Source organism: Dysidea avara, chromosome 2 (assembly GCF_963678975.1).
Source record: "Dysidea avara chromosome 2, odDysAvar1.4, whole genome shotgun sequence".
NCBI lineage: Eukaryota > Metazoa > Porifera > Demospongiae > Dictyoceratida > Dysideidae > Dysidea > Dysidea avara.
Window position 1 is genome coordinate 24,950,625 of NC_089273.1, and position 14,021 is coordinate 24,964,645.

At 41.4% G+C, this 14,021-nt stretch overlaps 1 protein-coding gene and 1 long non-coding RNA gene across 6 annotated transcripts in view; one reads left to right on the forward strand and one right to left on the reverse strand.

Moving 5' to 3' along the window:
* The window catches only part of LOC136243859 (uncharacterized), a 64,958-nt gene that overhangs the window by 12,147 nt on the left and 38,790 nt on the right, over positions 1–14,021 (reverse strand). The window contains exon 8 of the mRNA XM_066035424.1: positions 8,011–8,064. Within this exon, the coding sequence (XP_065891496.1) occupies positions 8,011–8,064 (54 nt within the window). The remainder of the gene's footprint in view (positions 1–8,010; positions 8,065–14,021) is intronic.
* LOC136246927 (uncharacterized) lies at positions 5–3,156 on the forward strand. 5 transcript variants are annotated; one of them, XR_010696926.1, is made up of 8 exons: positions 5–62; positions 121–339; positions 401–1,112; positions 1,314–1,417; positions 1,472–1,697; positions 1,757–2,502; positions 2,640–2,852; positions 2,898–3,156. It is a non-coding gene; the product is annotated as an uncharacterized lncRNA (long non-coding RNA). The 5 variants fall into 5 exon arrangements; XR_010696929.1 differs by having other exon boundaries at positions 2,640–2,663; positions 2,721–3,156; XR_010696928.1 differs by having other exon boundaries at positions 401–878; positions 924–1,112; positions 2,640–3,156.

The window sequence follows — 14,021 nt, forward strand, 5'->3', positions numbered from 1 at the left end:
CCAGCTGTCCTGCAGCTAAAGTTCGGGATACAATGAATATACTAATTGTCAATGGGATTAAGGTGAGGAAAGATTGCACAGTATTTGTAGCATAAGGTGAGGTGCTTGTGAATGTCATAGTTGTCTTAGTGTCGCACCGAACAAGGTGATCCATCGAGGAGATGTCCAATCCTGAATATCGCCCAGGAGAGCCATGAGAGTAGCTGGGATATCCGGAGAGCGGTCCCTGGTGGGAGACTCTGACTTAGAAAGGAAGTATTCCAGATTATCGCGAGACAACGCATCTGCAAGACTGTTAGCCTTTCCCTCAATGTGCTCCGCTCTGAACCAGAAGTTGAAGTGAGCTGCCAGGAAAACCAAAACACGTACCATGTGCATAAGATGAGGGTCTTTACTGTAGGTAGAGTTGAGGACGTGCACGACACTCATGTTGTCCACCGAAAATTGGATTAAGTGACCCTGCCACTGACGGCCAAAGATAGCTGCAGCCAAGACAACTGGAATAAACTCCTTGATGGCAATAGAAAGAAGTTGAAAATTAACTGGCCATTTGAGATGGAACCACTGGTATTCCCAGAATGCTCCACATCCCCAGGAGCCTGATGCATCTGAGAATGTAATGAACTCTGGACTGAGAATGTGGCTGTCCCAAAGCATAGAGATACCATTCCAGCTGTCTGCAAACAAGTACCACCAACGATGTCAGCTCTGGCTGCAGAGTTTAAGCGGACATGGTGATTTGGGTGAGAGTCAATTGATTGCATTGCGTACAACTGACGGAGGAAGCTACGCCCAGGGCGTATCACCTTTGTGGCAAACTGGAGCAAACCCGTCAGACTGGCCAACTCACGTTTGGTAATGGACGTACGATGGAGGCAGTGAGTCAATTCTTGTTTCAGTTTGAGTAATTTACCTACCGGTAGGCGCAGCTGATTTGCCACAGTGTCCACTTCGATGCCCAAGAAAGTCAAGCAGGTGGAGGGGCCTTCAAGCTTGGACATCTCTAACGGGATCCCAAGCTGAGTGCAGGTTGTTATGAGAATGTCCTTCTGTGTTGATGCATCTCCCATCGAAGCTGCCACAAAGACAAAGTCATCTAAATAGTGGAGGAGGTGAGTGATGCCTTTTTGACTGAGAATCCATTGGAGCCCGTCAGCTACTGCTGAAAATATTTTTGGGGCGGACCTGAGGCCGAACGGGAGCATTTTATCCAAGTATATGCAGCCATTCCACTGTACCCCCAGTAAAGGTTGATCTTGAGGGTGAACTGGTACCATTCTGTAAGCTTCTTGAATATCAGCTTTGACCAACAGAGATCCTCTACCAAGTAAAAGTACCAGGGAAGCCAGGTGGTCTAGTGATGTATAGCTAACTGATGATAGTTCTGATGAGATCCCGTCGTTGACACTCTCTCCTGGTGGGGAAGATAGATCCATAATCAGGCGCCATTTCCCTGGTTTGTTCTTTTTAGGTACTAGTCCCAGTGGGCTTATCTGAGTACCTGGAATGGAATAGTTACGAGGGGACTTCCACATCCTGGACAGAGCTACTTCACGTTCCAAATAATCTTCTATGATTGAATCATTAGATGTGGGGAGATTGCTGGATGCTGAGAGGACTGTGTGAGAATGGTTGAATCCAATCCTGAATCCAGATGAGATTCCTTGAATGATATAGGAGAAAAATCGGCCATCTGGGTGAGATTGCAGTTGTTGTGTCCATTGATGTATATTTAATGGTGTGAAAATCTCCATAGGTAGCCGACAATGAGGGCTAGGAGACCTGCAGGAGTCAATCGCCAGGAGGTGGTCTGTGTAGATGTGAAGACCATTTGACACCATGCCCTGGACAAACACTCTCCAGTCCTTTGTAAGCTCTGTAGGGAGGGAGAAGAGGACAGCCAAATGATAGTCACACCCGAGGAGATGGAACATAAGGCTCCCTTCCCTACCCCACTTGGAGTGAGCAAGAGTCACACTAAGACAGAGGGTGAGAGTTCTCTGACATCCATTCAGAATGGGGCCCCTTAATCTACCTCCTTGAAAGCCTAGACTAGGGGTTCTCTTATACAGGCATTTCGTGTTTAGAGGTCCACTTTAAAATTCCCATGCCTGAGGCTCCATCCTGAAAGGCTGTCAGTGACTCCACCCTGCCCCTTCCCTTTAATACTGAGTAGTAACACATGAACATATAAAGATGTGACCAGCATACATGACCATATATGTAAAATATTAACCAGTCTAGAGACACATTCATGATAAAAGTGATTTACTGAGCCGACCAGCAGCCAGTGATGATAAATATGGCAGATTATAGTCAATGGGTGATTAAAAGGGTGTTTAACAGCCCTGGGAGGGAGTGCAGTCAACTGCCCTGTGGGCTCCCCCACAAGTGCGACATCTGTGGTTGAATTTGCAGGATAGTTTGCTACAGGGGAGACCCTCATTCCACCGGTAGCAGACTTGTCCTTGAGATTTCCGTTTGGAGCCGATGATCGGGCGGGTAGGTTGACTAAGATGTTTATATGTTAGGCAGCGGCCATAAATGGTTAAATTCATTTCTCCCCATCTCCGAATACCCTTAGCTGCTGCCCATTCACGGTAGTTTATGTCATATTGAGACCATTGGTTGCCTTGTAGGTCCTCTGACAATTGTAAGATCAGGTGAGCATAGGCAGCCAGACCTGCTGCTTCCTCCTTGGAAGTCTCCTCTGATGACAGGAGTACTGCTGAAAAAATGTTGTAAGCCCGGAGCCAGCTGATGATGGAAAGAGATTGCTTGGCAGTTTGTGACATTGTCTGACCATTGACTGCCGTCCCTTGCTGCTCTCTGCTGTGGGGATCCTTCAAGAGGTCTGCCAAGTTGACATAATCCCATCTTCTGATTTTCTCCACCAGTTGACGAGCTACTGGAGGAATACCTTCTGTCACCACTACCGTGGATGGCCTGGAAGATGATGGTAGGGCTGCGGCCGACAGAAGTGGAGCCAGCTCCCCTGGATTAGCCAGTGAGGGGTCCACAGGTAGTATTGGGATGCCTGGATAGTGAGAGAACGGCATGAAGTGGCTGCTCGGCCATAAAAGGAACAATTATCACCTAACTATACCCATGTACACAGTGACCAGATGCTCTTAATGACTAAGGCCAGTGTTGCAGCGCTTGTCCAGATCAATTAAAGGGGGGACGACGTGCTGTAAATGATTTAAAGCCAGTCACCGCGCGTCCGTCAGCAGGAGGTTGTGTGGGTACATAAAAGCATCGCAGATGGGCTAACAACTGCACACTACCAATGACGCGAGGGCGTTGCTCGACTCCGCCAGGGCATACTATGTGAGCCTGGTGAGCTCAAAAAACAATGTGAGTGAACCCAATGCTTGGCAAGCGTGCCTGGTCACTCTTCCTTGACAAACCATTAGACAAGCGTGCCTGACCCTTCCAGTAATGGCAACCGTGCCTGACCCTTCCGGTAATGGCAAGCGTGCCTGACCCATAGCAACGGGTCCCAGTAATGGCAAGCGTGCCTGATCCACTGAGCAAAGGCAAGCGTGCCTGATCCACTGAGCAAAGGCAAGCGTACCTGACCCCGAGTAGTTAATGGCAAGCGTGCCTGACCCCTGAGTAGCTAATGGCAAGCGTGCCTGTCCACTACTCGACTTCCTGACTCATAGGCACAATAGCCACACCCGCTGCACGGCGGAGAAGCTCTGCCATCGCCTTGGACCTGAGCTGCTGGTCAAGGTGCACTATAGATAACTAAGACATGACGTAATTACCATTATAACGTGAAATTACCATTGTACTCGTTGAAACTTACCGGGCTGCGAAGCGGAATGTAGTCCCGCTTGCAGGGGGTGACCCCCCACAGGCTGAAGTATTCCGGCGACTGCTTGGGCTATCCGCTGTACGTCGGAGTTCGCCAGAGTTGGGGGTGAACTGGGGCTGCCACTGCTGGAGCCGGTCCTGGCTGAGGTTGGTTGTTTTCTTCCATGAAAACACGACAATGGCACCACTTAATAAAGAAATCCAGAGAAGGCAGCTCGCTTGCTCACTCTAGCGTAGTTAGCTTGCGAAATGTTCCTAAGCGACCGGCTGGCGGGAGCCTCGTTGATTTAAATATCCCGCCCACTCAGCAAGCTCACGAGACCTTGCACCGGCATGACGGATGCTTCGTACTATCGTAACGTCGCGTGCAGTGAAGCCTACCAATGCCTATGAATGAGGTGAGGAGCGGCCTTCTAGTTAACCCTGTTTAACCTGCGGTTAAACCTGTAATAGAGTATCTTAAACCAAGACACACGATAGTGTATCGTGCGGTCCAAGAAGCCAGCACGCCACACCGTGGGTATATTGACAGGAAGAAGAAAATGTCTTTTCACACCTTTGTATTTCGGTGATATCTTATCCGATTGGAACCAAATCTATTGCAAAGATGCCCGCCAGCTAGGGAAGTCCACATTCCAAATTTGAAGGAAATCGCTCGAGCCATTTCCAAGATACAAGCAGCCAAAGTTTTGGATTCTTTCTTCGTTTTTTTCTTCTTAATCTTCTTCTTGTTTTCGCACGCTTGCAAAAATTGCTATAAAATGCAAATGCATAATCTGATCACCTTGAAATTTGGCACACAGAAAGGCAGTCCAAAGGCGAATCCTAGTATCAAATTTGGTATAAATCGGATGAACGGTTAAGGATTTATGACCAATTATTCGTAGAAAACAAGATCGATTTGTTGTAACATCTACAGGGTAAACCAGTTCATGGAATGAGTTGAAAATGGTTTCGTGGATAGATCAACCATAGTAGGAGTAACCTTTGGTGGTTTGAAAGCAATCGAAATAAATATCATGGAGATATGACACGAAACCGCAGATGTGTAACAATTGTGCAATCGAGATTCGTGAATAAAAATACCAATAATTTTCACGCCTACCAGGCAAACTGCTTAGAGCAGTGAGCTGAAAATGGGTATGTAGCTGGAATAGTCATTGTAGAAAGTACTTTCAGTAGTACAGAACAATTGGTTTACAAACCATTGACTTATGATTCCAAATCCAACTCCGTGTAGCAAATGTGAGATCGAGACACTGTAACAGAACAGTCACCCTAATAGAGCATTCAGCTAGTTCATGACTTATTCCATTATAGATTTCTATTACATTGCAAGTTATGCTGTAGGGAGTTCAGCAGCAACCAGTTAATATTGTAGACAGTTCAGCTACAAGCAAGTCACCCTGTAGAGAGTTCAGCTACAAATATATCACTGTATAGTTATAACAAGTCACACTGAAGAGAGTTAAGCTATCAACAAGTCCTGTACCCTGTAGAGAGTTCAGCTACAAACAATTCACTCTGTAGAAATTCTGCTACAAACAAGTCTTCATGCAGAGAGTTTAACAACCAAAATCCACCATGTAAAGAGTCAGCTTTACTAACAAGTTACTCTGTAGAGAGATCAGATAGAAACAAGAGAGAGGTCAGCTAGAAAACGTCACCTTGTAGAGAGTTCAGCTACAAACAAATCACACTGTAGAGAGATCAGATAGAAGAAGCCACCTTGTAGAGGGTTCAGCTGTGAAGTGATCACGCTATAGAGAGTTCAGCTAGAATAAAATCACCCTGTAGAAAGTTCAGCTACAAAGAAATCATCCTGTAGAGAGTTCAGCTACAAACAAATCACCCTGCAGAGAGTTTGACTACAAAAATCACCCTGTATAGCATTCAGCTACAAACACATCACCTTGTACAGTGTTCAACTAGACACAAGTCACCCAGTAGACAGATCAGCTAGAAGATACATTGTAGAGAGATCAGCTAGAAAAAATCACATTGCAGAGAGTTCAGCTACAAAGAAACCATCCTGTAGAGAGTTCAGCTACAAACAAATCACCCTGTAGAGAGTTCAGCTACAACCAAATCACCCTGCTTAGAGTTCAGCTACAAAGAAATCATCATGTAGAGAGTTCAGCTGCAAACAAATCACCTGTAGAGAGACCAGCTAGAAGAATTCACCTTGTAGAGAGTTCAGTTACAAAGAAACCATCATGAGAGAGATCAGCTGCAAACAATTCAACCAGTAGAAAGTTCAGCTACGAATAGATCACCCTGTGGAAAGTTCAGCTAGAAACAAATCATCCTGTAGAGATATCAGCTAGAAGGATCACTTTGTAGAGAGTTCAGCTATAAACAAATCATCCTGTAGAGAGATCATCTATAAGAAGTTACCATGTAGAGAGTTCAGCTAGAAACAAGTCACCCTGTAGAGAGATCAGCTAGAAACAAGTCACCTGTAGAGAGATCAGCTACAAGGAAACCATCCTATCGAGAGTTCAGCTATAAACAAGTCACCCTGTAGAGAGATCAGCTAGAAGAAGTTACCTTGTAGAGCGTTCAGCTACAAAGAAACCATCATGTAGAGAACTCAGCTGCAAACAAATCACCCTGTAGAGAGTTCAGCTACAAAATATCACCATGTAGAGAGTTCAACTAGAAGAAGTCACCTTTAGAGAGTTCAGCTACAAAGAAACCACCATGTAGAGATATCAGCTAGATACAAGTTACTCTATAGGGATCAGTTACAAACAAATCACCCTGTAGAAATATGTGTTGGAAACAAATCACCGTGTAGAGAGTTACAAGTCACTCTGAAAGAGTTCAGCTACAAACAATGAGAGTTTCAACTACAGTTCAGTTATGTATACGAAGTCACCATATGTGACTGAATTTGACAAAACAAGGCTTCGACGCACAAAGCTTTGTTAGGAGATATGGCGATTTTAAGGAATCATTGTGTAATAACTTCCCAGTGCCTACAGCTGTGCAAACAAAATTTGCACCAATTGTTCATCTGTTCACTAGCTATCACTGAGTGGGTGTATACATTTCTGATACCCAAAATTTGCCCTGTTTTGAGCAGCTTTTTTCGAGCGGGTAATAATATCACAGGCGGTACTAATAGGGTGGGAGGGTGGTCTTAATATACGGGTATAAAATGAAGTAAGAAGACGATTGGAATCCAGAGGCCAAGTTTGGGCTCTCCATGGCCCTCCATGGCACTCAGATTGCTCCAAATTGACTGAGAACACTATTGGCGAGCTCTCTGTGAAGTCCCAGCTCACTACACACCATTATCACAGAGCCATGGCCATTTAATGGTGCCAATCTCACACTCGTGGCTTTGACAGGGTCGGAAGAAAGCTGCTACAGAAACCAGACTTGTCAGTGCTGAAGGAAGTACAGTGTGAAATATGATAGTGTATTAGACCAGCAATCCATTTCTGGTAAAATCGTAAGTTTGATTTTGTGTGTGTGGAAGCCTTGTTATGTGAAATCCGGTCACATATTACCTACAGTATGATTATCTTTCATTGTTAAATATACAAATATTTTTAATCAGACAAAAAGCTGTACACAAAATTTCTTTCTTTGTTCCACAATTCCTGCAGAAAAGAAAAAAAAACAAGTTAGAAGGAAGCACCAAAGCCAGTTAATGGCCGGCTTTGTGGCTTGCAATACAAAAAGAAGTGATATCTATACCAAAACAGCCAAACTGTAAAAAAAGAGTGCGGCCCCCAAAAAGGCCATAATGAAAAAAGATGTGAAATCCAAGGTGGCGGCCAAGAAATGGCTGTGATGGTAAAATTTTAATTACAACAATTCATGTGAACTTGGTGCTGAATCCTAGTGGAGGAGGCAATGCAAATTCACCTGAATTGTCATAATTAATGTTTTTGCCATTAACCTACCATCACAGCCATTTCTTGGCTGCCACCTTGGATTTCACATCTTTTTTCATCCTGGTCTTTTGGCGGCTGCACTCTTTTTACAGCTTGGCTGTATTGGTTTATATTTATTTTACACTTGAGTGCTGGCTATCAACACTTCTAAACTGCACTTCAAGAGAATACACATTTTACTATTTAATATCATTTTACATAAACCTTTCAACAGTTATTCACAACAGACACATACTTTAGAATACTAGTTTTCATACAAATAAAACGTACATAATCATACCAATTATAGCAGGATTATCTGGTGGCAATTTCTGATCTGGCTCAGGGTGCTCATCTACATAAGTACGTACATATGTAGTGTTAACTGCAATTAGAATAAGTACTGATAGTGATCTAACACAAACAATAAGCAGTAAAACTAGGTGTTCCAATACACCTACATATCACAAAAGCTTTTAAACAGATGAATGCTTGAAGTGGGTTCATACGTAGTTCCAGGCACAAGAAAAAAATCCAACACTTTACATCATTTCTGTATTGCATTGAAAATATGTTAACACTAAAATATATAGTTACATGAATGCTCTATTAGAGTATCTTGATGTTTAAAAATGTTCAAGACGATTACTACCCTATGTAGATCCTTCCCTAGATCTACAGTCTGTATCTTCCTTGGATCTGGATCCTTCATTTTCCTAGAGCTAAAATGGCAGTGGTGTGACATCCCACCATGCTTACAGTAGGTAGGCATGAGCCTATAATGCTCAAAATTTTACCTATTAGTCTTTCCAGAATTTCTCAAAAACTTCTCTTATTGTTGTTTTTTTATTCTTGTATCTAGCCATGCTCATTTAGTTTCTGTGGCTAGTCACTTAGTTTTCAAGGTACTGCTATAAGTGGTTTTCCCAGAATTAATCAACAGCCATACATGAAGTATTTCATCTTACACATCATTTTTCTAGCCATAAATAGTTACAACAGACTTAGAATATCTGCAGTAATAATTCAATTATTAGTGCATTAAAACTGTAGCTATAGCTGCATGCTAAGTTAGGTAGATAATGATATCAATAATAAATATGTTCAAAGATTTAAATAAGATACACTGTATAAGATGCACAAGTTTCAGAATTGTGCTATTACATCCCTAATGTTGGCTGCAGATTGCATAGCATGAAACAATCTGACTGCTCTATTAGAGTAGTTTGAGCGTTCTATTAGAGTATATCAATCTTTTCAGCCAGCACTTGTATAATAGTGCCAGCTATATATCATTCTTAGCAGCTAATCAAGAGCAGACACGCCCCCTTACTTTCACTGATTATTCCATGAACGTCCGATAATTCTAAAATTATGCGTGTAACCATCCTATTATTCCAGAATTATTCTCACGAAATTGGTGACCTATTATTCTCAAAATTATGCTGGCGTAATAGGCACAGGCCTAACAGTAGGTTATGAGTATACAGATATTTATTTTGTGATATTTGTGGATAGTAGTGCTGTGAACCTGCAGAGTTTACTAAAACCGGTTATTGGAAGGTGAATAATTGGATATTGACCAGTTATTGTCTGATTGTAAATTAACAGACATTGTGGCACTAAACATGCCTGTTGGAAGCCTTAGGGTGGTACCAAAGTGACCATCAACATTCTTCCTTACAATAACAGTTATTACAAGCACATATTTACACATGCTTTGAGGTTATGTTATGATGTTAACACTTGTCAGCAGGGGTAATTTATTTTTTACCAAGTGGGTGGGCAAAACCGGTTTATAGGCTTCTTAGCCAATAATTGGCTTGACCTAGACAATACCGGTTAATAACCAGTTTTTCCATACCAGTTCACAACACTAGTGGATAGCATCGTGGACGGTAGTGCAATAATGTCGTTTCCAATTTTTTTTTTGATGATACTGGTATCGTTTCATCAAAATATCACACAGTTTAATGATATCATATCAATTGATATTGTATCAATATCAATTTTTAATACAATATATGTATCAGTACGTATATCAATATACCTCTAGTTGATATGTACTTTAAGATGACATAGTTGTCAGTTGCATGACATGAAATGGTGAGTGTAAGTGCTAACCCAACAAATTCCTTTACTAGTAAGAAGACCCAGACATCAAAGCATATAAACATCATACATAATAGTGTGTCGTGCAACCAAGTACAGCCAGTGCAGGCACGCGACAAACAAGTGTGCATTTTACAGTAATCAAGAAAATTCCGTTTTCATACATCCGTAGCTCAATAGTGCCTGATCGGAAATTAACCATTTTTGCTGTGGAAACTTCCTCGGGGTGGGGCACCAATTGTTTCAGATTTGAGCTGAATCCGCTAAGCCATCACGGAGATGAGATATGCGCCTTCAAAATTTGTCTTAGTTTCTTAGTTTTTTTCTTCTTTTCTTTTTGCTACACTTCGAAAAATCACTACAACTCTTGCATGCTTTAGTTGATTTTCTTCAAATTGGAGGGCAGTAAGAACATACAGTAATGTAACACAATTACAGTCTAAATGTCATACTATATAGTTATACAACAGGCACGAGTACTCTGCCTGATATAAATACACGAGCCTGAGGGCCATCAGGCCTGAAGGCAAGCGCGTTTATACAGGCAGAGCATGAGTGCACGTTGTATAACTGTTATGTACCACTCACCTAATAGGTGGGAGAGTCTCACAAGACAGCTGTAACACTTATAAAGGCCAGATTTCTAACATCAATTGTGGGTAACCAAGCCAAATGTTGCGATGACGTTCCCTCTACAGTACTGCAGCCACCCAAGATATTGAAAGCTAGTACGCTATGGGTTATATCACTAACCTGCATTCGCTGTTTGACTCTCATCATGTAGTGCTCAGCATGCCAGCGTGATCACTCAATCGTCATATAGACTAAGCACCAGACTATGTGATTCTCTCGAGCGAAAAAAGCAGCTAATAGATGGTTTAAGTAAACAAAACCTAACTACTAAACGATACTAGTCTAATTCTTACTATTCACACTGGCTAAACTCGAATCTGGTGGCATGAACAAAAACTGGTTACCACAATCGAACGTAATGGTGAGTACTAATTAGAATATAATAGTTTTATTGAGTCATTGTTGAAGTGGACTACAGTTTAATCTGGGCTCAGATGGCACCAGACTAGTAAGGTGTATAAGTACATTTATATATATGCAGACTAGAGTTGTGTCTACCACATTGGCTTTTCGATCGCCATTGGCTGCTTGGTAAACATTATACGTATTGGTGACGTTATGGCCCACAATCGACCTTTACATGTCAGGCTATAAAAGAATTCTAGTGATCTGTGAGGTGTCTTTCTACCTATTTGGTGAGGTGTCGTAGTGGTCTCGGCTGCTGGCACTTGTGCATTGTTGCACAAAATCGCAGCCAGTGCAATATCTGTATATTGCACTGCAGTCGGTGCATTTATAACTTATAATGCACTTGTTGTGGTCTGCAAAACCGTAACCAGTACATTATAAGTTATAATGCACTCGCTGTGGTCAGCAAGAGTGCCATATACAAATTATGGCACTGGCAGGGCCTTTGAACTGCCCACACAGGATGGTACATAATTATATTGGGTAAATAACAAGGGAGTTAGACACGATTTTCGAAAAATGCAATAGCAATATTTTGTCACGGCCACAGGGTAAATCACTTGATGAAATGACTTGAAAATCGGTCTGTACATGGAGTAACCATTGTAGTGCAAATCTTTTGTGGTTTGAAAGAAATCGCACTAACAGTCATGGAGTTATAACAAAAATACTAATCATATGTAAAAAGTGCACGATCAAGTTTTGTTGATAAAAAGTAATACTTGCCACACTTACCAGGTAAACTAGTTAATGGAATCAGCCAAAAACAGATAAATAGGTAAATAAATTATTTTAGCATGATTTTTCAGTGGTTTACAAGGAATTGGATTAAAATCCACTATGAAAGTCAACTAGATATATAACAAGTGCGCAATCGAGGTACTCTAATAGTGCAGTCACTCTATTAGAACATTCAGCTACAATCAAGTCACCATGTAGAGAGTGCAGCTAACAACAAGTTACCCAATTGAGAGTTCAACTACAATCAAGTCACCCTTCAACTAGTACCAAAATCAAATCACCCTGTAGAGAGTTTAGTTACAAACAAGTAACACTGTAGAGAGTTCCACTACAAACAAGTCACACTGAAGACAGTTCAGCTGTAACAAATCACCCTGTAGAGAGTTCAGCTACGTTTCAAGTCACACTGTAGAGAGCTCAGTAGAAACAAGCAGCCCTGTAAAGAGATCAGCTAGAAACAAATCACCGTGTAGAAAGATCAGCTAGAAACAATTCACCATGTAGAGAGATCAACTAAGGAGCAAATCACGTTGTATAGAGATCAGCTAGAAAAAAGCACGAGATTAGCTGAAAACAAGGCACCCTGTAGAGAGATCAGCTTGATCAAGTCACCTTGTAGAGAGTCCAAATCTCTCAGTAGAAAGATCAGCTAGAAACAAGTCACCCTGTACAGTATTCTGTAGACACAAATCACCCTGTAGAGAGATCAGCTAAACCCTGTAGAGAGATCGGCTCAAAATAAATCACTCTGTATAAAGATCAGGTAGAAACAAGTCACCCCATAGAGAGTACAGTTATATAGAAAGAAATCACCCTGTAGAGAGATCAGGAAGAAATCACCTGTAGAGAGTTTAATTAGGCTACGAGTCACTCTGTGGTGAGTTCAACTACAAACCATTCACCATATAGTCAAAGAGTACAGCTACATTACAAGGTTCCCTATAGAAATTTCAACTACATACACATTTCCTCATAGAGTATTCAGCTACAAACAATTCAACTTGTGTGACTTATTTTTTATGATTAATCAACACAATTGTAAGTTATTGTCTAGATGTGTATGTATAGCTAAACAAATCATTAAAATCTTCTCCCTCATATAGAATAATCTTCTCCCTGTAGTAAAGCAAAGACAAGTTAAAAGAAAAACCTAAAGCTGGCCATATGCTGGCTTTAAGAATGAAATTACAAAAGAAGTGATATGTAATCAAAAATAACCAAGCTGTAAAAAAGGGCGTGGCCTCCAAAAAAGCCAGGGTGAAAAAGATGTGAAATCAAAGGTAGTGGCCAAGAAATGGCTGTGATGGTAGGTTAATGGCAAAAATTTTAATAACGACAATTCAGGTGAACTTGGTGCTGAATCCCTCGAGGAGGCAATGCAAATTCACCTGAAATATTGTCATTATTAAAATTTTTGCCATTAACCTACCATCACAGCCATTTCTTGGCCACCACATCTTTTTTATCCTGGATTTTTTGCAGGCTGCACCTTTTTTTTTACAGCTTAGCTGTTTTTGATTAGATAATAACAGTCAGTGGGTACCCTAACAGGGGAGTAGCTGGAAACATTGAATAGGTGAGGCAGACCTTGCAATGCTGCATGTGCAAGTACAATCAGCATGCATAACATACTCTAGCTGGGGGTCTGGGGGCATACCCCCCCCCCCCCCCCCCCAGGAAACTTTTGAAAATTAAGAGTTATATATTAAATCTGCATGGAGGTAATTTTAGTCCTACTATTATGGTAATCACAAAGAATGCATTGTGGTATTTTATGCATTTTGCTCAGATCTTGACTTGAGTATATTATGCCAATCCAGGGGGTCTGGGTTGTGTTCCCCTGGGCAAGTTAGACCATCTGAGATTGAGTGAGAGCAATATAAGTTTTAATTTTATCAAAACTATATAATATTAAAATTTCGCTTGACTGTTGTTTTAAGGTGAGTGCTTTATTAGGGTGACTGCTCTATTAAAGTATATCAATCTTATTTGACCAGTTTCTGAAAATCTCAGTAGCTAATCCCCTAAAGCTGCCCCTGCCATAAATGCATTTATAATATATGCCAACATTATCAGTATCAACACTCCAGCATTCTTTTGTCATCTTGATTGGTTTGTGACTGCATACACCTTCATCTCACTTGTTAACCTTGACCTTAGTGTACAAACATGTTTTGGATGGACTCTTATTGTGTGCAATAAGTTGAACTAAATAACATATAAACACTCTTAAATGTAAGCTTTCAATGCATCTAAAAAGTCCAATGTAGCTCTCAGTTCAGTCATCAATATTTGGTGAGGCAATTACATTGTAGCTATGCCTCTGCCTAATAGAGAATCTTAATGTTTTTCAATCTTGTAATTTTTTGAGAGCTGATTCTCAACACTTCTAAACTGCACTTCAAGAGAATACTCATC